Source organism: Erigeron canadensis, chromosome 9 (assembly GCF_010389155.1).
Source record: "Erigeron canadensis isolate Cc75 chromosome 9, C_canadensis_v1, whole genome shotgun sequence".
NCBI classification, from domain to species: domain Eukaryota; kingdom Viridiplantae; phylum Streptophyta; class Magnoliopsida; order Asterales; family Asteraceae; genus Erigeron; species Erigeron canadensis.
In genome coordinates, this window is record NC_057769.1 from 1,340,810 (window position 1) to 1,365,531 (window position 24,722).

At 34.7% G+C, this 24,722-nt stretch overlaps 6 protein-coding genes across 6 annotated transcripts; 3 read left to right on the plus strand and 3 right to left on the minus strand.

Annotated features, from left to right (window-relative positions):
* Positions 1-6,058, plus strand: LOC122582060 (DNA-directed RNA polymerases IV and V subunit 5B-like). Its single transcript, XM_043754408.1, has 4 exons — positions 1-394; positions 2,054-2,230; positions 3,672-3,785; positions 5,764-6,058. The coding sequence occupies exons 1-4, from the start codon at positions 113-115 to the stop codon at positions 5,887-5,889; spliced, it is 699 nt and encodes a 232-aa protein (XP_043610343.1). The 5' UTR covers positions 1-112; the 3' UTR covers positions 5,890-6,058.
* Positions 6,059-9,217: 3,159 nt separating this feature from the next.
* On the plus strand, positions 9,218-10,585 carry LOC122581447 (UPF0481 protein At3g47200-like). Its single transcript, XM_043753680.1, has one exon. It carries the CDS (start codon positions 9,218-9,220, stop codon positions 10,583-10,585), a length of 1,368 nt encoding a protein of 455 aa, XP_043609615.1.
* A 1,845-nt stretch (positions 10,586-12,430) lies between these two features.
* Positions 12,431-13,896, plus strand: LOC122581449 (UPF0481 protein At3g47200-like). Its single transcript, XM_043753682.1, has one exon. It carries the CDS (start codon positions 12,431-12,433, stop codon positions 13,823-13,825), a length of 1,395 nt encoding a protein of 464 aa, XP_043609617.1. The 3' UTR covers positions 13,826-13,896.
* Positions 13,897-14,573: 677 nt separating this feature from the next.
* LOC122583014 (UPF0481 protein At3g47200-like) lies at positions 14,574-16,229 on the minus strand. Its single transcript, XM_043755453.1, has one exon. The coding sequence runs from the start codon at positions 16,147-16,149 to the stop codon at positions 14,740-14,742; it is 1,410 nt and encodes a 469-aa protein (XP_043611388.1). The 5' UTR covers positions 16,150-16,229; the 3' UTR covers positions 14,574-14,739.
* A 2,812-nt stretch (positions 16,230-19,041) lies between these two features.
* Positions 19,042-21,204, minus strand: LOC122581439 (UPF0481 protein At3g47200-like). Its single transcript, XM_043753672.1, has one exon. It carries the CDS (start codon positions 20,827-20,829, stop codon positions 19,264-19,266), a length of 1,566 nt encoding a protein of 521 aa, XP_043609607.1. The 5' UTR covers positions 20,830-21,204; the 3' UTR covers positions 19,042-19,263.
* A 1,574-nt stretch (positions 21,205-22,778) lies between these two features.
* Positions 22,779-24,552, minus strand: LOC122581440 (lycopene beta cyclase, chloroplastic/chromoplastic). The gene has a single exon (XM_043753673.1). The coding sequence runs from the start codon at positions 24,372-24,374 to the stop codon at positions 22,860-22,862; it is 1,515 nt and encodes a 504-aa protein (XP_043609608.1). The 5' UTR covers positions 24,375-24,552; the 3' UTR covers positions 22,779-22,859.
* Positions 24,553-24,722: the final 170 nt, after the last annotated feature.

The window sequence follows — 24,722 nt, forward strand, 5'->3', positions numbered from 1 at the left end:
CCAAAGTAAAAAAGCACAACAAAAACTACTTCTCCTTTGTCACAGTCCCCAAACACACACTCTCTCTCTTTCTCACACGCACAAAACCCAACTCAATTCCATCAAGAAAAAAATGGTGGAAAATGGAGATGGAGAAGCAATGGAAACAGAGATGAGCAATGGCAACACAGGAGGAAAGTGTTTAAACACATTTGTTGACAATGGAAGCATTGAAAGTCACAGATATTATCTTTCAAGAAGAACCCTTTTGGAGATGTTTAGAGACAGAGGCTATGATATATCTACCTCTGATATTGACTTTTCTCTTACACAGTTTCGTGAACTCCATGGTCAAAATGTTGACGTTGACCGTCTTCGGATTAGTGCTTCTCATCTTTCTGATCCTCAAAATAAGGTTTTTTTCTTTTGGATTTTTTTTAGCTCTTTTGTGTGTATTTTGATATGGGTGTGTTTCTTTGCAGCTAAAGATTGGATCTTTTTTATGTTTAGTGGATTTTTTTGGTATTTTTGCATGAAATATGAAATGGGGTTTCTTTTTATAAGATAAAAATTGGATCTTTTTTATGTTTTGGAATTTGTTTGTATGAAATATTAAATAGGGTTTGCTCTTTGAAGGTAATAGTTGGTTCTTTTTTATGTTTAGTGAATTATTTCTGGTATATTTGTATGAAATATGAAATGGGGTTTCTTTTTATAAGATAAAAATTGGATCTTTTTTATGTTTTGGGATTTGTTTGTTTGAATTTTTATTAGGGTTTGTTTTTTGAAGGTAAAAGTTGGCTCTTTTGAGTACCGGTAAACAGATGAGGTTTTCTCTGTTTTGGTTACTCCAAGGAAAGCCAGTCTTTGACTCAAACCGGAGTAAAGATTGGAGCTTTTTAATGTTTTGGGAATTTGTTTGATATTTTTGTATGAAATATGAAATGGGGTTTGTTCATTTAAGGTAAAAATTGGATCTTTTTTGGGATTTTATGAGCTTGATGTTTTTGTGGAAATTCTTTGTATTATTGTGGAGAATTTGTGGTTTGAATGATAAATTTGTTAAAATTGCATATTTGTGAAGGTTTTGATTTTATAAAATTGATTGCATGGATATCAGATTTTTTGGTTCTGTTACCTTCAAGTTCATTTATATATGTAATAGGAGTGTATAAATGTGTTTTGTTCTTTTAAGGTCAAACTAGGATCTTTACCTACTTTGTGGATTTGGGTTTAAAAATCTGTTTTGTGGAAATTGCATGTGGGTTGAGCTTCTAATATTTGTTCAGGCGTCTCGAAGAGACCCGGATTCGAACCTTATCCGCTAACATCTTGGGTAGTTAGGGAAAAAGTCTATATAACGGCCCCAGGGATACCGATTAAGCTGCGTATATCAGAGTTAAAGGTTCGACTTACCCTGGGTTGTAGCTTGAACAAGGATCCCTCCCCATCTTTTGCATGTGGGCTGGGGTTGATTAATTGTCATGGATTTAAGGAATTTGGTTGATTTGTTTTTTTTAGTGAGATGTAGTTGATGAATCGCTGCTTGAGGCTAACTCTGATTATCTAATTATTTTGAGTGAAAATGATGATATTTCGGGATATCAGATGAAAAAGTTACTTGAATATGATTATGCAAATTATTACTTTGAAAACGCAAATGCAGATACCATACAAGAGAAATGACCCTGATCGGTAGGCTTGGGGTCCTCCAAAAGGTCTCAAGTTCGGATCCCTTATGTTGTAAAGATGTATACTTTGATATCTGAGGTCATAGCAGTTAATAGTTCATTTTGTGTACAAAAATTAGCTATATGACTTGTATTTCCATGCAAACTACCAAACATTGTTACATGTATGTGACATTTAAATAGAAGTGTTGATAATATAAAATAAGATATGTTCGCATCTGAGGTTATGTGAAGAAGTTTTTCTTGTGTATGGAGTAATACATGAACTTGATGAAAGTTTATGTTGTTATTAGTTAAAAATGATCTCTACTCTTTCTTCATTATGCACATTTTTTCTTTTAGAGCTCACTTTTTTATTTACTTTTCTTTCTTTCTCAAATCAGATTCTAGCTGTTTTCTGCGGGACGGGCGCAGTTAAATTAAATACCATCCGCTGGATTGGAACACAGATAATGAATAAAGAGAGTTTAAGCCGGCTGATAATAGTGGTACAAAGTAACATCACAGGCCAGGCTCAGAAAGCTGTTGATCTTTTCCCATTCAAAGTCGAAATATTCCAAGTAAGTGTTCCTTTAGTCTTCCACTGGTTGTTTTTTAATTGTTGTTATTAGATTATGTAAAAATATGACAGTTAAGGATCGGAAAACGCGGATGTATTGACTTACACCTTGTGTTATATTTTGCTCTTTTTTTTGTATGCGTTAAACTTTCAAACCTCCCCATTATATTTACTCTTAACCTTCTCCATTTTAGCACCACATCATCATAACATTGCCAGTTTGCCACATTACCACAATTTTAAGTTAGATACAAAAACTATATCTGAAAGTTGGGTACATATAAGACATATTTTGTCAAATACATGCTATAGAAAAAGGATTGAAGTTGAATACGTTACGCTGTAGTATGGTCTTGTTAAAATTTTACGTTTGCTTATGAGTGAGCATCACACAGTGTGGACCTGCCAAACTGGAGGCCAAGACTGAGACTTTTCCGAAACAGTCATGAATCTGCATACTATTGTCTGGTCCGTGGGTTTTTTTTGAAGCAAAAAGTTGGGAAACTCAAACTTAAACATAACTGTTTAGAAACATTAGCATAATACTTCAAAGTTCAAACTTGATTATTTAGAAACATAAACATGATACCCTAAACAAATTTAAAATTGAAAGTTTGACCGAGTTCTGTCTGAGTTGGCTGAGTTTTACATGTATTGACGGAGTTTAGGCCAACCCAGGCTGATTTGACCCGCCGAATTTGGCATGGTTGTAAATCTCGGTTATCTCGGCCGATAAATCCCTGATATATCGCTTATCGGTGGTTGACCGAGATGATATATTCCCGATATATCCCCGATAAATCCGATATATACCCGATATATCCCCGTTATATTGCTTATCGGTGGTCGACCGAGACGATACCAAAAAGCGATATTTACAACCTTGGAATTTGGTACTCGGCCAAGTTTTACAACAGTGGTTCCAAGCAACTTCTGATTTTAATTGGGCCTGCCCAAACCTGCTAAGAGCACCAAACCAGCCATTACTGCACTAACTTTTTGTAGAAATCATAGTCTGTGGATGGAGAAGTGGCAAGGTATTGCCGTTCTAAAAAAAAAGTGGCAAGGAATTACACCAACTGCTTTTATATGTTTTTCAAGTAGAAACCCTCGTAGTTATGCTGAAATGCTAGGGAAAATATCGCCAGTTGAAACAAATGTGACTAATTTCAACCTTTTTTATGAAACGAGTCAATTCAGGTTGTATTTTATTGATAACTGGTTTGATGGGTAAATAGAACTATTTAATTTACAAATGCCCATATCCTTTTGAATTATTTTCTCTTACAAAAGTCTAATATAGTTATTTTGAAATGCCCACATCCTTTTGAATCGTTTTCTTTTAAAAAAAATTACTATAGTTATTTTCAGAATACTAGAAGTAAAATGAATTTTATGTCTCACATAGTCACAGCTTATATTTGGTTGGTGTCTATTTGCAGATAACAGATTTGCTTGTTAACATTACTAAGCATGTGTTGAAGCCCAAGCATAGGGTCGTAACCGATGAAGAGAAAGAAAATCTCTTGAAGAAGTTTAATTTGAATGAGAACCAGGTTAGCACTTATGTTCATTGTTCAATGGGATGCTCACTGTTTTATGATCAAACAATGTGTATTTGGAGACTTTGTATCTGTCTAAACGTTGATTATCTCGCCATTAAAATTTTACAAGCTCTTAATTCTTGGGTTTAAAAAAGACAGTTTTTTGGATGTTTTCCTTCACTCTTCTTTAACCAAATGTATCTCTTAAAATCTGTTTTACTTACGTAAGTTTGTAACGCTATCATTTTTTTTCTTTATATTATTCTACTCCTACTCCTAGATTACTCGAATATCTGGGATGGAACCCAAGTCTCTTGAAACCTCCCCTATTAATTCACCCCTATAAATGTGGTAAGTGGGACTCCCAATGTCAAAAGACCTTATCATCAACCCCATACTTTCGTATTCTATCGTGTATTCAGTATTCACTTACATTCTTTACTTGCTCGGACGGATACGTGCTTTTCTTTATTACATATCCACTCACATTTAAGCACATAACACATAACATACACACACATGCCACCACCCTTTGCCACCTCCGTACATACACAAACCCACTCTATTTACTCTCACACACTCTGGTGGAAGGTCCTTCGGAAAGCAGTATCTCTACCAGAGGGTGGGGATAAGACTGCCTACATCTCACCTCCCCCATACCCTACTCATGGCGGGATTGGGTACTGTTGATGTTTTCTGTCATGGATACTGCATAAATGATTAAAATTGCGGAAACTTCTATCCAAATAAATTCTTATAAAAAAATCTATAAACATTAGCCAAAATTGACCTCACGTTCTGCAAGTAAACTGTTTTCATCATGACTTGAGTGGTTGAGCCCATGACAGCGGCCGTATGTCCCCTTTGGCTGTTGTATAACGTATAATGTCGACACAATCATGGGTAAAAAGGTCACTTTGGGTTATATCTTGTCCCTAGCTGGTCAAACTGGTCGAAAGTAACCAAAGTGTACTCTAACTGCAGAAAATCTTATAAATGACTATTATAAATTAAGTTATGATTGTAGTTATTCAGTTTTTTGTATCATATGTACTTTACAATACTAGCTTATTACAGAAATTGAAAAGAAGAGAAAAGTATATGCGGGCACTAAAAATTTCTGTTTTGACCCGTTACCCAGTGGAGGACCCATTTTGCTACCTCTAGATCTTTTATGTAAACTAATTCTTGCTAGAGTTCATTTGTCTTTGTGTAAGATTTATATATATATATAGGTTTTTACCTTTTACTGATGAAGGTATACGTATCTCCGTACTATAAGAACAGTAATAGTTTATATTCTCATTTGGCAAGTTATTGCTAGTTAGGCGTGGCAAGTTAGACCCATTTACTTATAGTTTTGGTTTGCGTTTTATCTCTAATGCGATAGGCTAAAAGATTTAAGTAAAAAGAAATGGGTTAATGGGTCAAATGGCTTAATAGCTTGAAATTCGTCTGAAGTGTGTGGAGTCTATTTCGTTGCGAAAACCTCCTAAATGGTTTATCAAGCTACTATTTTTGCAATTATATTTATAATTATTTTATGTATGAATTACAAACCTATGAAAATAAGTGTTTGTCTGTTATGCACTTACGGCCACACTTAACCCCACACTTTAACAATTACCCATTGTGAACCCCTACCCAAACCTGTCCAACCCACCTCTAGTTATCATTAGTTCACTACATGTTAACAGGATATTGATACCCTTCACAATTTCTATATTTTAAAATATTTTCATGATCGAAGGGGACTTTGGTCGTTTTAACCATCTATATCTATATATCTATATACTATATTATAAAGCAAATATCATTTTAAGTTTCAACTTTAACACTACCACCTCTACTGCCGAGCGCCGCCACCACCCGTCACCGCCACCACTGTTGTTGCCATTACACTTCCGCATCGCACGAGCATAACTCTAGTACAGCTTAAATCTTTGTAGGGATCCTACTTCTAATGGTACTTTATTTCACTCTTTTTCAGCTTCCAAGAATGTCACAGAAGGATGCCATTGCTCAGTATTACGGGCTGGAGAAAGGTCAGGTGATCGAAGTCACTTACAATGGTGAAATAACTGGCCTGCACATAACCTACCGTTGCATATGGTGAATTAGTTGCATTCTGTATCGTATTAAGCTATTGACTTTGTGTTTGTATGCTAATGTTCTACAGTCCTGCAGAATAATTATTTTTGTAACATTTCCTTAGGAGTAGTATGTATGTTGAATAATGTGTTTATGTCGTGTTTGTTTGTTGAATAATGTATGAGCTTATGTCACTTTATGTTGTAGGTTAATTGGGTCATTGTTATAGACAACCACCTGATCCATGCTGATTCTGATAAGCCTCCTCATTAGGGGTGTTACCGAGCCGAGCCGAGCTCGAGCTCGGCAGGGCTCGAGCTCGACTTGGTAGAGTAAAATTAGGCTCGAGCTCGGCTCAAAAAGCTCGAGGGCCCGACCTTAGCATGTTATGTCAATAAATATGGCTCGAGTTCAGCTAGAAACTCTAAAAGCTGGAAAAGACTTTTGCATGACATTTATTCTACACTGTCATAGAAGTCAAGGATTTTTTTATATAAAAAAAAAGATCAATATGGCATATATATGTGTAATATAATGTGTCTACAAAAAGGTTGTGTCACAAGTGTCTAAGTATGCATTAACCTTCTATACTAAACAAAAACGAAGAAAGGGGGAGGTTGCTGGGGAGGTGATGAACATTCAAAATGTCGTCTATATATCCAGCTGCTAGAAACAGAGATGAAGAATGGCTTTAGCTCGATATTGCAAGCAGCTCCACCATCTAACACAAAGTTCCTATGATCCTAAAAGAGAATAAGGATCATGACAAGTACTATGTGCCAAAGGTAGTGTCACTTGGTCCATATCATTATGGCAACCCAAGCCTTAAATCAGTTCGGGACTTCAAGCCCCTTTTTATAAACAAGCTTCTGAAAAGGAACCGTGAGTCGATTCAAAGTTTGTATTATAATCTTGCGCAAATGGTTGACTCATTACGAGGGTATTACGAAGATGATCACTTGTCGAATGACGAATTCACAAGGGTGATGTTGCTAGATGGTTTTATTTTGCATTTCGTTAATACCCCGCCTTAGGAGTGATGATGAAGTCGCTCGACTGTTCAACGAAATTGGTACACATCTTGTGCCCCACTGCACAGTTATGTATATTCGACGGTAAGGTTTTATTACTAAAAAGAGGCGGTATACAACATTGCTTTTTTTTTGAAATCACTTGTACTTAAAATGGAGATTATATAGGAATGCATTATAAAATAAAGTTCTAGTAAATACAATAATACTTCACTCACGCTACTTTGTATAAAGCTTTGTCAAAATTCTAAAGATAAGGTAATTGAGTAAAATAAGTAGCGTTTTTTAAGGTCATGTCATCTCAACATTAGAATTAAAATGTTATATATATATATATATATATATATATATATATATATATATATATATATATAGTAAAAAGATAAAATGAGAACCAACTATTTGTCGCGAACTACGAGAACTCTTACTTATATTCACATGTATAAGGATATAAATGTAATTTTCTAAATTCAATTTAAATAATTAATAATTTTAAACAAAAGTCTCCCTTAAATATCTCAATCGGTTAATTCATCATTTAACAGTTACAAAAATCTACTTTTGCAAAATGGCCGAGACTTTCAAATTTCAATATAACATGGTTTCAACATGATACGTAATGAATTTATTAATTAACAATATGATATATTTCCGAAGTATTGTTCTATGTTCATGGTATTCACTTTTTTACACCGAACCACATCGATACCACATGTGTACATCAAAAACACACATGATTTTTTTCCATTGTCCATGAACATATGAATAAATTAAAAAATAGAACACATTTGTACACGAAATACTCGTGTTCTTTTATTCTGGTGATATTATGAGCGTTGCATGTCAAAGATATATCACACTTGTACAGCGAATTACATGTGTCCATATCTCATTATCACTATTAACACGTACAAAACGAAACACACTTGTGCCCGTTATCATTGTTAACACATACAAACACATGTGTTACATGTTTCAGTCACATGTATAACAAATTAATTTAATGTTTCTTGTAGTGTAACAACATTAATCACATGTATATGGCTTTAAAAAAGTACGAGTATAAAAGTAATTGTTATTATGCATATGAAAACAGCTTATAATTTAAAAAATTATAAAAATCATTGTTATGCATATAAAAACTACTGAAAGAGCCGTTCAACAAAAAAGCTATTGAAAGAGTTCATGAGCTTTGAATATTAAACATGTGTGCTGTTATTTAGAGTATTTTGTTGAAATAGTCCATTTTTTCCTCTTTAATTTGTAATTCCATTCTTAACCCTTTCACGTTCATATTCTTTAAATGGGTATACGTATATACAAAAATGCCATTAATTCTTTTAGCCATTGCTCTACTTGATCCAATGGATATTATTAGTTCTCGACAATTTTTTAGTTCTCATAATAACTCAAATATATATATATAGGTTTTAGGTAAAATAAAACAAGTATTAAAGTAAAACAAATAAAACAATAGGTTTTTCTTCACTGAAGATCACCGTGCAACATGAAAATCATTGTGCATCAATTGCTTCGTGAATCTTCGTGCATCAATTTAACCATGATCCAATGGTCAAGATCATGTCTTATTTGTTTTATTTTAATACTTGTTTTAAAATACCCAACCCCTATATATATATAGTACTTAGGATAAGATATATTGCCTACATAAGGTAATTGAGTAAAATAAGTAGCTTTTTTCCGCTCATGGTGGAAAAGAGTACTATTGATGTTTTCTGTCATGCATCATGATTAAAATTGGGGAAGTAGTATTTGTATACATTAGATGAAATTAATACCCATCACAATTTTTTATTTTTTTTTATTTTGATGTTTTCATGATTGAAGGGGACTTTAGCAATTTTACTTATAAATTTAAATTAAGTCGGTCACTCTAATCTTCGGAGGGATCTTACAACTATTAATGGTACCTTAATCTCATTCATTTTCAGCTTCCAAGAATGTCATTGCTCAGTATTACGGGCCGGAGAAGGGTCAGGTGATTGAAGTCACTTACAATGGTGAAATAAGTGGCTTGCACATTACTTATCGTTGCATATGTTGAAATAGTTGCATCCCATATTGTATTAAGCTAGGGACTTGTGTTTGTTTGCTAATGTTCTACACTCCTGCAGAATAATTTTCTTTCTAACATTTCCTATAGGATGTAGTTCTTTAATTTTGGAAAGACATTTATTCCATACTTAATGTCATGGAAGAAGTTAAGGATCTTTAATCATTTAAAAAAAAAAAGCAAACAGATACACATCTGTGTGTGTGTATAGGTATGCAGTAATCTTCCATACTAGACAAAAACGAAGAATGGCGTCGGTTGCTGGCGAGACGAAAAACATTAATAAAGCCGTCTACACAACTGCTGGAAACACTTACGAAGAATGGCATTGCTCAATATTGCAAGCCAAGTTTCCACCATCTCGCACGACGACGCAGATTCGCAAAGTTCCTATGATCCTGAAAGAGAAAAAGGATCATGATAAGTACTATGTGCCAAAGGTAGTGTCTCTTGGTCCATATCACTATGGCAACCCAAGTCTTGAATCGTTTCAGGACCGCAAGCCCTTTTATACAAACAAGCTTCTGAAAACGAACCCTGATGAAGATGAAGATGCTCAGTTATCTGAGTCGATTCAAAGTTTGTATAATAATCTTGCTCAAATGGTTGACACATTACGAGGGTATTACGAAGATGAAGATGATCACTTATCGAATGACGAATTCACATGGGTGATGTTGCTAGATGGTTGTTTTATTCTGTATTTCATTAAAAATATCTATTTGCACGCAGTAACAGATTCTCTAGGGTTGAAAAGCCGGGATATTATGTTTGCTCAACAAGATACGTTTTTGCTAGAGAATCAAATCCCGTACCGAGTTCTTACTGAGGTCATGAAGTTTGTACCAGATGTGGATTGGGATCTTAAGATCAAACGTTTCGTTGATGACAATATTTTTGTGACAAAAATGTTCTCGTATGAAGGAAAATGGAAAAATTCTATTAGGTTTGTCCCAAGCCATCCAATTCCAGGTACAATAAACCATCTTCTTGAGCTTCTTCAAACTAGGCTTGCACAAGGCAGTACTTTTGATCAACTCCCTAGTGACTGGTATACTGTACGTAATGTTAATGACCTTTCCGAAGTAGGGATTAGTTTCAAGCCGAGTGAAAGTAGGTCTATCAACTTCATTAAATATAGATGTGGGTTTTGTGCAAACTTGGAGCTTCCTCCCATCACCATATACTCTGACACAAAGCCAATGTTGTTGAATTTGGTAGCATATGAGATGTGTTCCGATGACCTAGAACCTTCATGGGTCACCTCATACATATGCCTTCTCAATTCTCTTATTGATCACCCCGAGGACGTTAAGGTCCTTAGAAAAGCAGGGATTCTAGCCAACCATCTTAGGAGTGATGATGAAGTCGTACAGCTGTTCAATGATATAGGTACAGATCTTGTGCCCAACAATTATGCATATTCGAGAGCAAGGCTTGAGATTCAACAACATTATGACCGTAAAAGGAATGCCTTGATAGGCCAATTGAAGCATCAGTACTTGAAGACCCCTTGGGCATATGTAGCCCTTCTAGTCGGCTTTGTGAGTCTCTTTCTTAGTTCCGTTCAAGCTTACTTCACTGTTTGGGGAAGTCCAAGTCAACGAGACAGTTAGTCTTCGTTGTCCTTTGAAGATGAATCACCGCTTATGATCATGTTCACAACTAGGGGTTTCGATCTCATGTATTTGTTCATGTTTTCTGTTTGAACTAGCTTGGGTCAATTTCAGTATTGTAAATTTAGTTTTCTAAGTGTGGTTGTGTATCAATTGTGTTTCTTGGTCTTATCATGAGTTTCCTATTAAACTACTGCCCACATCATTTTGAATCATCTATTTTAATTTGCAAAAGTAATAGTATAGTTATTTTTGGAACACTAGATATATAAATGAATTTTATGTCTCACAGCGTATAATTGGTTGATGTCTATTTGCAGATGACAGATTTGCTTATTAACATTACTAAGCATGTGCTAAAAGCCCTTTATGTAAACCAAGTCTTGCCAAAGTTCATATGTTCTTGTGTAAGCTTTCTTTTTATATGTTTCGGTTACTACCTTGAGTGACGAAGCTATACTTATCTTAGTACCATAAGAACAATGATGGTTTACATTTTCCCTTGGCAACTTAAAGTTAGTTAGACGTCGCAAGTTTGACGCATTATAGTTTTGGTTTGTGTTTAATTTTATCTCAAAGTAAAAGGAGATGGGTTGAATGGGTCAAATGGATTGAAAGTCATTCTAGGTGTGTTGACTGTATATCACAGAAAAATCCTCCTAAATGGTTTATCAAGTTACAATTTTTGTAATCATAATTAGAACTAATTATGTATACATTTCAAAACAATGAAAACAAGTGTTTGTCCTACCTAACCCGTCCAACCCACTGATTCTGCCACCTCTAGTTATCATTAACTCATTACATACTACTAGCCAGGATGTTGATACCCTTCACAATTTGTTTTTTTTTTTTTTAATGTTTTCATGAATAAAGAAGATTTAAGTCATTTTAACTATAATGCTTAAATTAATCTGGTCACCCTAATCTTTGTAGGGATATATCTTACAACTACTAATGGTACCTTAATTTTACTCATTTTCAGTTTCCAAGAATGTCACAAAAGGATGCCATTGTTCAGTATTACGGTCAGGCCGGTGTTGAAGTCACTTACAATGGCCGGTGAAATAACTGGCTTGCACATTGCTTACCTTTCCATATAGTGAATTAGTTACATTCCATATCGTACTTAGCAAGGGACATTGTGTTTGTATGCTAATGTTCTGCAGAATAAAATCTTTCTAACATTTCCTTAGGAGTAGTGTGTTTGTTGAATAATGTCGTTATGTCATTTTCTAGCTAGGAAGTAGTATGTTGAATAATGTGTTTATGTCGTGTTCGTTTGTTGAATAATGTATGATCTTAATTCACTTTACGTTGTAGGTACAATGGGTTATTGGGCATGTACGTGAGTTTTCGTTGTTCTCCTAAAGTGTTTCTCTGTTTTTTGTTTTGATGTTATCTTGTATATGAATCTGGTCATGATCTGTGTTTGTACTGACCTCTTAACTTTTGAGATATATGCAAACATTAGATAGAGCAATTCTTAAAGAAAAGAATAAAAATTTATTAAGTCTGGGGATTATTATAGACAACCACCTGATCCATGCTGACTATTCTGATAGCCTCTACATGAAGCAAAGTTTCTGTGAAAAGGAAAGATTTCATGTTTAAATAATGCACCCAAGTTCTTTTTGGCAAGACATGCATTTATTCTGTACTTAATGTCATGGAAGAAGTTAAGGATCTTTAATTATAAAAAACACAAACAGATCTACATACATATCTGTGTGTATGATTATCTATAAAAACAAGGTTATAGCTGTGTCTAGTCTAAGTATGCATTAACCTTCTATATATACTTAAGTATGCATTAACCTTCTATACTAAACAAAAACAAAAAGAATGGCAGAGGTTGCAGAGGAGACGATGAACATTGAAAATGTCGTCCATCCAACTGCCGAAAAGACTTACGAAGAATGGCATCGCTCAATATTGCAAGCCAAGTCTCAACCATCTTGCACGACGCAGATTCACAAAGTTCCTTTGATCTTAAAAGAGAATAAGGATCATGGCAAGTACTATGTGCCAAAGGTAGTGTCTCTTGGTCCATATCACTATGGCAACCCAAGGCTTGAATCGGTTCAGGTCATCAAGCCCCTTTTTACAAAGAAGCTTCTAAAAAAGAACCCTGGTGAAGATGAAGATGAGCACTTATCTGAGTCGATTGACCGTTTGTATAAAGTTCTTGACCAAATGGTTGACACATTACGTGGGTATTACGAAGATGTAGATACTCGGTTATCAAATGATGAGTTCACAAGGATGATGTTGCTAGATGGTTGTTTTATCCTGTATTTCATTAAAAATATCTACTTGAATGAAGTAACAGATTCTCTAGGGTTGAAAAGCCACCATATTATGTTTGTTCAAGAAGATATGTTCTTGCTAGAGAATCAAATCCCGTACAGAGTTCTTACTCAGGTGATGGAGTTTGTGCCAGATGAGGATTGGAATTTTAAGATCAAACGTTTTATCGATGACAACATTTTAGCGACGGAGAGACAGAAAAGAAAACAAGAAAATCCTTTGAAATCTATCTCATGCCGTCCAATTCCAGGTACAACAAATCATCTTCTTGAGCTTCTACAAACCCGGCTTACAAAAGACAGTACTTTTGATCCGCACCCTAATGATAGGTATACTTTTCGTAATGTTAATGAGCTTTTAGAAGTAGGAATTCGTTTCAAGCCGAGTAAAACTAGGTCTCTATCACATATCAAGTTCACTAAATACGGGTTTTGTGCTAATTTGGAGCTTCCTCCAATCACCATAGACGACGCCACAAAGCCAATGTTGTTGAATTTGGTAGCATATGAGATGTGTTCAAATGACCCAAACGCGTCATGGGTCACTTCATATATATGCCTTCTTGATTCTCTTATTGATCACTCTGAGGACGTCAAGGTTCTTAGAAAAGCAGGGATTTTAGACAACCGTCTTGGGAGTGATGATGAAGTTGCGCAACTATTCAATGAAATAGGTACAGATCTTGTGCCTAACAATTTGGCATATTCGACGGTAAGGTTTGGGATTCAGCAGCATTATGACAGTAAAAGGAATACATGGATGAGCCAACTAAAGCATGAGTACATCAAGACCCCTTGGGCATTTGTAGCGCTACTAGTCGGCATTGTGGGTCTTTTTCTTAGTTCTGTTCAAGCTTACTTCACCGTTTGGGGCGTCCCAAGTCATTGCGAGAATCTTTGTTTGTCTATGAAGATGAATCACCGTTTATGATCATGTTCATAACCAGGGGTTTCGATTTCATGTTTTTGTTCATGTTTTCTGTTTGAAATAGCTAGGATCAATTTCAGTATTGTTATTTTATTTTTTCAAGCTTGGCTCATCAGCTGAATATATATACACATCATATATATGGTTGTGTATCAAACTATCAATTGTGTTTCTTAATCTTATTCTGAAACCCTCTTCCATAAATCCATAATAATGTTCACTTTTGCATTGACACATAGTTTTAGAGAAGTCATTGCCAACCAACGAGACTTTCATTCTTACTTTTTATAGAGTTTAATTGGTTAAAACATGAAAGCAGAGACTTACTTTGAGACAAACCAAAAATATATAATAATGTGAACATGATGAAGTATATAATATTGCTTTTCTTGAAATCACTTGTACTAAGAATGGAGACTACATTGGAATGCTTTATAAAAGAAAGTTCTCCTTTGTATAAAGTTTTGTCCAAATTCAGATGATAAGGTAATTGAGTAATTAACAAGTAGCTTTTCTAAGGTTTAATTATATGTTAAAAAAAGCTTTTCTAAGGTTATGTCATCTCTAATTACATTAGAATGTAGGATATATATATTTTGAATGAATGAGATTGCTACTTTTCATATTTATACATACTTGTTAATAATGTAGGATATATACTTTTCAGGCCAATTAGTTCCATGAAAGAAAAAATTTGCATAATAACATAGATCAACACGTACTTCATTATTAACCAAAAGGTCATGCGTGTTATTAGATGGTTATAATTAAAATGATAACTATATATGTTTTCTTATTACAAGTAAACTCAAATCCCACACACAAGCAATCAAACTCTTATGGAAATTAACACAACACACTTCACACACAAAACAAATCAGTAATTAAGAAGAACCATCTAGCTAGTTGTTTAAATCTTATAAGTGATGGTTTCTCCTCAAAAACAAGCAAAGATAATCACAATCACCTTTGGGACTCCAAACAGTGTAATAAGTTTGAACACCACTAAGAAAAAGAGCCAACAAAGCTCCAATAAGTGCAATGAATGCCCATGGGCTCTTGACATACTCATGCTTAAGTTGAGAAAAACATCCATTCCTCCAACTTTCATAATGCCTTTGTATTTTGTTCTTAGCATCCAAATAAGCTAAATTGTTTGGCACTAAATCAGTGCCTATTTCGTTGAACAATTTCGCCACTTCTTTATCACTTCCAAGAGAGTTATCGAGCACCCCAGATTTTCTTAGAGTTTTGACATCTTCAGGGTGATCTATTAGAGCATCAAGAAGACATATGTATGAGGTAACCCAAGAATTTCCTGCATTTTGAGAGCACATTTCATAGGCTATCAAGTTTAGTAGTTTCGGCTTAGTGGAATCATCCACAGTAATTGGAGGTAGTTTGACACTAGCTGAAAACCACCACCACCAAGTTCTAAAGAACTTAATGTCAGCCAAAGACATAGAGCTATTAGGCTTGAATTGAATCCCTACGTCCGTAAGCTCAGTAACATTGCGAAAAGTGCATCTATCGATATGCCTTGATGTATCTTTGGGAGCTTTTTCCTTAGTGAGGTTAAGATGAAGAAGATGAAGAAGATGATCAGGTTGGGCTTTATTAAAGTCCAACTCCGATTTTTCACTAAAACGGTTACAATTTTTGACAGTATAACTGTATATCGATCCATACCATCTTTTACTAGGCTCCCCACATGCCAAAATATTGTCAATGATGAATGGTTTAATCTTCTCACGACTAATCTGCATCAACTTCATCACCTCATCCAAAACGTCGAAAGGAATTTGGTTTTCAAGCAAGAGCAAATCTTGACGAACATACACAATCTGGTGGCTTTTCAAATCTTGATCAACATCTTCAAAATTCTTACCAAAAATGTGTTGAATATAATACAAAATAAAACAAGCATCAAGCAACATCATCTTAACGAATACCTTATCGCAAAACGCAATTGTAGACTTCTCTTCATAGAAATTTCTTAACTCTTGCACCTTATTTGGTTCTCCAAATTTTTTCCACAAACTTCTTAGGTTCTCCTTATTGTCTGGAAGGAGCTTCATTGTAAAACCGGGTTTGAGTCTCTCAACTAAATCAAGGTTCGGGTTGCCATGATGGTATGGACCAATGGAGACAACCTTTGGGACATAGTACTTCTGATAGTGATCTTTTGAACCTTTCACCATTGTTGGAACTCTATGGATCTTTCCGGTTGACGATGATGAAGGCATCAATGTGAAATTGGCAATCGAGTCGATAACCCATGAGCCATCTTCTTCCCCTCCATTTGAGACTTCAACTTGGGCAGACATAATTTTGGTTTTGTGGTAGATGATTTAGATGTATTATGGGATTATTATTGTAGGAAAGTGTTTAATAATTATCTATAATCTTCTTCTTTTTACTAATAGAAGCCTATGTATGTAAGATAGATCATAAATTGTGTGCATGTATATATACTTGATACTTATTAGGTTAATTAGTAAAAAAGTTTGTACTATAGGAAGCTTGAAGACAATAGCTTTGTTACTAAATGAAGCTAGGAATCATAAAGCATGCCTTTGCCTTTTGAGGTTAAGTGATATTAAAGAAAGACTTGGAGTATCATTTTAATAGGAATAAAAAGGGAAACTAGGTACGTAGCACAAATACGAGAAATTCATGTCAACTTTTTTAAAGAACAAAATAAAAGAAAAACTTATTTTTGAAATGACGACATTAATGATGAATAGTTTGGTTGTTAACTTGTTACTTGTTACATACACAAATTTGAAATTTCATTTGGAACAAGGTTAGATAAATTGTGTGCATGTATATATACTTGATACTTATTAGGTTAATTAGTAAAAACGTTTGTACCATAGGGAATCTTGGAGACATTAGCTTTGTTAGTAAATGAAGCTAGGAATCATAAAGCAGGCTGTTGACTATTGAGGTTAAGCGATACTCCGTATTAAAGAAAGACTATCATCATTTATATATAATAATAGGAATAAAAAGGGAAACTAGGTAGGATTAAGATGAGAAATTCATGTCAACTTTTTTGAAGAACAAAATAAAACAAAACATTCATTTTTGAAATGACATTAATGAATAATTTGATTGTTTTTTTTTTTTTAAAAAGCGTGGATTATTCATCGCAGCGAAAACTCTAGCTTAAGTTATTTTTTACATATTTTCTCGCATCTAATACCCGGTAGAATTAGAAAAACCTCCAACCAACCGTTCAAAACACGATACTAATTAGGAATAAGACCATGCTCTTTTAGGATTTGATCTGGAGACCTCATCACCATCATATCATGTTGGGACAAATTAATGCAGATCATGAGAACTGGAATATAAAGACAAAACAATAAAGACTACTCGCTCCGTTCTAGTATACGGAGTATATTTCTCGATTATAGTTATACGTATCACATTGAAAACAGAATCACAACAGCACAACAGCTTTAGCTAAAAACAATGTTATATAAAATTAAATACAAATACAAGTTTTATACAAGTTTTAAGTATAATAAAATAAGTATATACTAAAATAAAATAAATAAAACAATAGATTTTCCTTCACTAAAATTTACCGTAGATCATGAATATCATTATGTATCAATATATATAGCTGTGTTTTATGAATTTTTGTGCATCAGTTTTACCATAATCTAAAAGTCAAGATCTTGTCATACTTGTTTTACTTTAATATCTGTTTTACAATAACTAACCCCTTAATATATATACATGTATATATGTATATTCGTTGTAGACGCATAAAAATTATTGTTATAAATTTATTACTGGCTAATTTAGATATAAGTTGTTTGAAAGGTAAATACAAACGACTCACACATCACTTGAATAAGTCGATCAATAGCTACATAGTATTCCTAACTTATTGTATATATAAAGGCAAAAAGCTACTACACGTTATTTTGTGTTTCACATGACCTATGAGTTGCTTATTTTGAGAGATACTGTAGTATGAACCGTACGTGAGAATTTATATACTATACTACTTCTGTACTTCAAAGTAAACTACTTCAAAGTGCCCTTAATTGCTTAATTAGTAAGCTGTCAAATCAATATCCTTAAAATTCTTAATTTTTTTTTTTTACAAATCTTTATAAATCTTTAATGTTTCTTATATATATATATATATATATATTATATTATAAAGCAGATTTCCCTAGATTTTCAACATTGAACTTAAATTTTCAATATTGATTTTAAGTACTTCCCCAAAATGTCTCTCTTATCTATTCTATATTTATCTAAAATAACTATAATACCCTTTCTCTGTCCTCAAATCTCAACCAATCATCTTTTTTTTCTCTCTTCCATAAATCATTTATTTCTCTAATTCATTCAAAATCTTTTATCTCAAAAACCGTACATCGATAAATTATAAAAATTGTATGGGTGTTCTTAAAATTTCATGATCTTTCATTAGAGATGTCATTCGATATACTTTCGACAAGTTTTTAAATCTGAGAGCGGAGCCCGTACAGCTAAGGCATTTGACTATCATACTCTATGACATATCACTCCTATAACCTATCATACTCTATGACCTAGGTATCACCACACCATCTCACCGCCGCAACGCGCAGGTACTTGCTCTCGTACTATATTATAAAGCAAAACGGCCATGTTTAAATTTTAAGTTTCAACATTTACTTTCCCAAAATGTCCCTTTTATACGTGTCAATTCTATATTTACCTAAAATATCTATATTACTCGTTCTCTCTTCTCAAATCTCAACCAATCATTTTTTTTTTCTCTCCTCCATAAATCATTTCTTCCTCCAATTCATTCAAAATCTTTTATCTCAAAAACCGTACATCAATAATTATAAAAATTATATGGGTGTTCTTAAAATTTCATGCTCGTTCGTTAGAGATGTCATTCGATATACTTTCGACAAACTTTTAAATCCGAAGGCGGACCCGTCAGGTAGATCACCCCATCACCGCCACCGCCGTCATTACATCACCACCCCCATCACCGCCGCAACGTACGGGTACCTTCCTCTCGTGTATATATATAAAGAAAAACTATATATGGACATATCCTTCATTGGCTAGTTTTTTAAGAAGATGGTAAATACGTCATGCATGTGCACAAACAAGACATGCAGGAGTATTTCAGGCAAGCAATTTTAATTCATTGCATGAAAGCGAAGCAAAACTTGAGTTAGTGAGGAAAGTTGTAAAAGAAATATTGATTTATTGGATGGATAGTAAGTACACATAATAAATGACTCAGAAACATACAAATTATAACACACAATATATACCAAGCGGTTTATTGTATACTACAGACGACACTAGCTATAATTGGACAAACGTACGTACATTGCACACAGAAATTAAAAGAACAGATCAACAATCAAATCCTTGAGAACTTAAAATCAGTTTTTGTAGCTAGGTTATTATAAGTGATGGTTTACCTTCAAGAACTTGCAAAGATCATCACACTCGCCTTTCATGGCGAGGTAAGTTTGAACCGCAGTAAGAAAAAGAGCCAAGACTGCTCCCACAAGTGCTAGAAATGACCATGGGCTGTTAAAATACTTATCATTAAATTCGGAAATAGATTGGTTAAAACTTTTGAATCGGTTGTGAAAGCTTGTAATTTTATTCTTGACGTCCAAATAGGCCGAGTGGTCTGCTCCACCGGCTGCAGCTATATCCTTGATAAGGTTTCTTATGTCATCGTCGCTCCCCTCGGAGTCTGCAAACACCCCTGCATCACGAAGAGCCTTTACGTCTTCAGATTTGTTGATAAGAGAATTAAGCAGATATATGTATGAGGTGACCCACATCTCATTTGGTTTATGAGAGGATGCTTCATAAGCCATCAAGTTTAAAAACAAATATTTCGTGAACGCTTCCATGATAACTGGAGGGAGTCTTACGGTTGCCCTCGAAAACATATGATACCAGTGTCTAGAGAAACCGATCTGACACAACAACGTAGTCCTATTTGCTTTGAAATGAATCCCTGCATTCATAAGCTCTTTAACCTTGGGCAAAGATTGTTGCGGCGGCTGTATCTGATGGGCGGCAGACAGTATATTTGATGATGATGATGATGTATTGGATTTTGCAGCATCCTTATTCATACTATCATGATGATCAGCTGATGCCGAGGATGAATTTTTTGGAGGAGCGTCGGCCTTACAATCTTTAGTAAGGCTGAGTTGTAGAAGATGGAGAAGATGATAAACTTCACAGGCTGGATCAGCTGGGGGCTTGGTCGCCGTGGGTGATGAAAAGGTACTTTGATCGATAAATCGTTCGATATCCTTTTCACAATCTTGTTTAGAAGAAAGATGATTCTTCACCATCTCTATAACTGTGAATGGAATTTGGTTCTCGAGCAAGAAGAGATCTTGACGAATAGACATCATCTGGTGATTGAGTAAGGTTCCTTTCGTTTCAAAGGGATGCCGCCCACAGCTTAATAGAATGTAATACATAATAAAACACCCATCTAAAAACATCATGTCACCAAACGCCTGATCATCGAAACGATGTTCAAACGATTTCGGATCATAGTAGTCCTTTAGCTTTTTCAACAAACTTGCGTCATGAAGGTTCTTATACAACTCTTTGAGCTTATTCATTCCATCCCGGAAAAACAGATCCCTTGCAAAATCTAGCTTCAAATCCTGGATTTGCTTCAGCTCATCTTTGCCATAATGGTATGGACCAATGGATACCACTTTTGGTTTATAGTATATATCGTCGTCTTTATTTGCTGACATCGACCTTGGAACCTTAACAATCTGCTGTTTGCTTGATGTCTGCTGCTGCGGCCATGCACTCTCAAGTTCCTTCTCCAAGTCTGATATTAATCGCTCGATATGCCTGTCATCGCCACGAACCTCCACGTCTTTGGATACGTCATGATGAGCCTCGACAACGTCAGACACTACTGAATTTTTGACCTCAACTACTTTATTGTCTACATTCTGGCCGCCTTTTCCACTCATTTTTGGATTTAGTAGTATATATATATGTGTGTTGTACGTAGAGTTGTAGGTCGTATTAGAAAGTACTGGTGAGTATATATATAATTATAAGTGTTTTGTGTGGTTGCTACTACAAGCATGCATGCATATATATATATATACACACACACTTGAGTTCATGTATGATAGAATGAGAATATTGGTGATTCAGTTTTGTTCATCCCTCAAGTAAGGAATCATCGTATACCTTCGAAACAAAGCACGTATATTCTTCTAAGAACAAATAGTTAAATAAAGACTTTGAGAGGAAAAGAAAATATTAATTAAAGACCTTGGGGCATTATTATATGTTTAGAGTTATATATCCTGTATTGACTAAATTGGGTAAGTTGTTATATTTTAATTAGTAAAAACGTTTGTCAACTTCTTTTTTGAAGAACATTAGCTTTGTTACTAAATGAAGCTAGGAATCATAAAGCATGCCTTTGCCTTTTGAGGTTAAGTGATATTAAAGAAAGACTTGGAGTATCATTTTAATTTTAATAGGAATAAAAAGGGAAACTAGCCAGGACAAACTCGAGAAATGCATGTCAACTTTTTTTGAAGAACAAAATTCGTCAGCAAAATGTTTTTTGAAGGCCATTCTCAAAAACTGTAGTCGAAGAAGAAAATGCAATGAAATCGATAGATGTATGTGCTTGTATATATATATATATGATACGTATTTGAAGGCCTTCTTTCGTTTGCTAAACCTGCTGTTGTGATTACAATCATTTAACAGAGATATATATTTGCAATTTTGAGTTCAGTCAGATTGTTCCAACTATTGTGTCAATGTTAATATTATATAAATGATGAAATGTCCAGATTATACAACCAAAGTTTAAAGTTTAAGTATTTCAGATTTTGAATCTAGCCGGTTAAAACCGAACCCGACCGACTGCTAAGCAGGCGGGACTTTGATTTTCAGTTTCTTGGTTTTTGGGTTTCGGGCTAATCCGAGCCGGGTCGGGGCAGGTTTTGACCCGTCCTCATCCCTAGTCTATGGTTTAAGATCACAAGGAAATAAAATGATCTGCAGTATGATTATCAACAAATTTCCATTTGAAAGTGTTTATTGAGTCATTAGGAAACGACAATTTTTCTTCTTTTGCCTATGAGTAACGCAAAACCATTTCCAAGCTTTTGTGTTTGATGTCATTGTAGATGATGAATACCAGTTATTTACAACTCAACGTCATATTATTTCTGATGTTTATACAGGACTGAAACACTTGTGACATACAAATCACATGAAGTGGTTGTGACTGGTTTTGGTCTTCTGCACCTATTCCTCAAGTTACTCCATACAAACATATGACATACAATCATGCTTTGCTACATCAGATTATTTAACTCCTTATGACCATAACAATTACTCTGGAAATATGATTCTAACAGGTATTATTACCTATTGCATATTGGTTTATCGATTAATATTTAGTCAAAAGACACAATTAGTTAACCCTCGGTAATATTATATAAAAAAAATTTAACTTAAAGTTTACCTTAAGGCTTAAGCTACCATTTTGAGTTTCACGTGACCTAAAAAGTTACTTGTGCTGTGATACAATATGCAGCATATTAGTGAAGTTTTAAACTGAAGTTTCCCTATTCTTTGCTTGGTTCTTAAAATCAGACCTGTTATTTTTTTTAAGGCTGGTATTTGAATCAGGGTCTGCTGATTAGCAGTTTGAAATTTACCAACCCAACCTCAAACCTGCTAAACGGACCCGTCATGTAACAAATCCCCTGCAAAAAGCATACCAAAGACACTTTCTATTGAAGTCCTTTTTCATAGCTTTTGTATGTAAAGAGCAAGTAATAGCTTATAACTCTGCATGCATTTGTTAAGATTTTATCGCTATATGAATTGTATGAGAAGGTTGATACCAAGTGACAAACATAGAGACAGATGTAGACTAATCAACTGAAACATACAACAGCAATGATAGTATTGAAATGGGTAAAAGAGTGAAAGCTTACAAGTATATAAGTATGAATCGTGATATCTATTCTCGATCTTGAACTAAATTGTTGATCATGGTTGCCAATGGCAGAGTTCCTTTTGCCATGATCTCTATCCTAGAAGTATTAGAAGCATGAGCAAAAAGAGAAAGCCCGAATGTCAATAACTCTGGCAGAAACAATCTTGATGACAGAAACCCATGCCAATAACGAGGTTCTAAATCAAAAAACGCATCAAAAAACCTTCTTGTCCCTTCCAAGTCGAGTTTAAGCAAGATATCCATACCAAAACAAAAGAACTCTCGTTGTCGTCTTCTCTCTATTGGCCACAAATCCCTCCAAATTTCTGCTGATAAATCAGTTCCCAGCATCAATTTTTCAGAATTGAGATACTGAATTATTGATTTTGCAACAATTGGGGCGGCAGCTAAAGTTCTTGCAACCATATATCCAGTGGAAGGATGCACCATCCCTGCCGTGCCACCTATTCCAAGAACTCTTTGAGGTAACAGGGGAAGCGGGCCACCCATTGGGATCACACAACGCTCGTCTTCCTCAATGCTTTTCACCTTTATACCCAAATGCTTTAACCGACACACCATTCTTTCTTGTATATCTTCCATTTTTAGCCCAGGGCGAGCCACAAGTGAAGTTTCTTCAAGAAATATTCTAGTGGATGAAAATGGCATCGCGTAAAGAAAAGTTGGAATCTTTGAATTTCTTTCTTTAACTTCAGGATTGTTATTAAGATGTGAATCTCTCCAATCCATGAAGAGCATCTTATCGACATCAAAAGGGTGTTCTTCTACTTCAGCTAGAATACCATATGCTACTTGGTACCCGGGATTATAAGGCTTGTCATACTGAACAAGTGATCTTGAAAAGCCAGTAGCATCAAGAACCAACGTCGCCTGAATCGTGACACCATCGTTGCAAATCAACAAAGATTTGAATTCTTCATGAATGACTTTAATTACTTTCGCTGGATGAAACTTAACTCCGTTTGTTATACACTTTTGTAACATCTTCGTCTTAAGTTCTTTTCTATTAACCCTCGCATAAGGTCTATTAAGACTCTTTGTCGAATTATCATTAATGTAAACAACCGCACTTGACCAAGTAGTATCCAAACAATCTAACAAATCCATAGCCTCAAACTCATCAACCCAAACACCATAATTATTAGGCCAAATCAACTTAGGGGACGGGTCAATCGAGCACACAGTAAGCCCAGCCTCAGACACTTGTTGAGCAACAGCTAAGCCCGAAGGACCACCACCAACCACCACTAAATCCACCACAAGACCCTTTGCGGAATCATACATAGGAAGCTCAAATTCAAGATTTTCTTTCTTGATTTCAGGAACAAGCTCTAAAAGAGCACTACTGCTTGCCTTAACATAATCTTTATGTCCCCATTTAAAATTCGATTTTTTGGGGCCAAATCTAAAGTCATGAACTTGAGACTTACATGTACTAAAAGTATTCAAATTTCCTGCAAATCTATTAACTGGGTGTAGAAATTCAAAACAACTATGTGTTCTTAACAAAGTATCCATCAATACCCAGATGTAATTTCAACTAATTTTGATGTTATATCAACTAAAAATAATAACTTTATTCACCACATATCAAGAAAATCCAAGAAATGCTCAATTTCTATAATAAAGTTGCAAACTTTAGATAGTAAATGATTCAAGAAACCTATGTCTTTGATATAACTGAAATGGGTTTACAGTGAATAGAACAATTTAATTAAAAAATTAAATTGAAATAAAGGAAGAAAAAGGGAAAACCTTACTAGTGGAGAAGGAAAAGAGGTGGTGAAAAAAATCATCTTTTGGGGAGATGGATAAAGGAAACTTGGTGACAAGAAACAAAGTTTATTTGTGGATATATGATGGGCA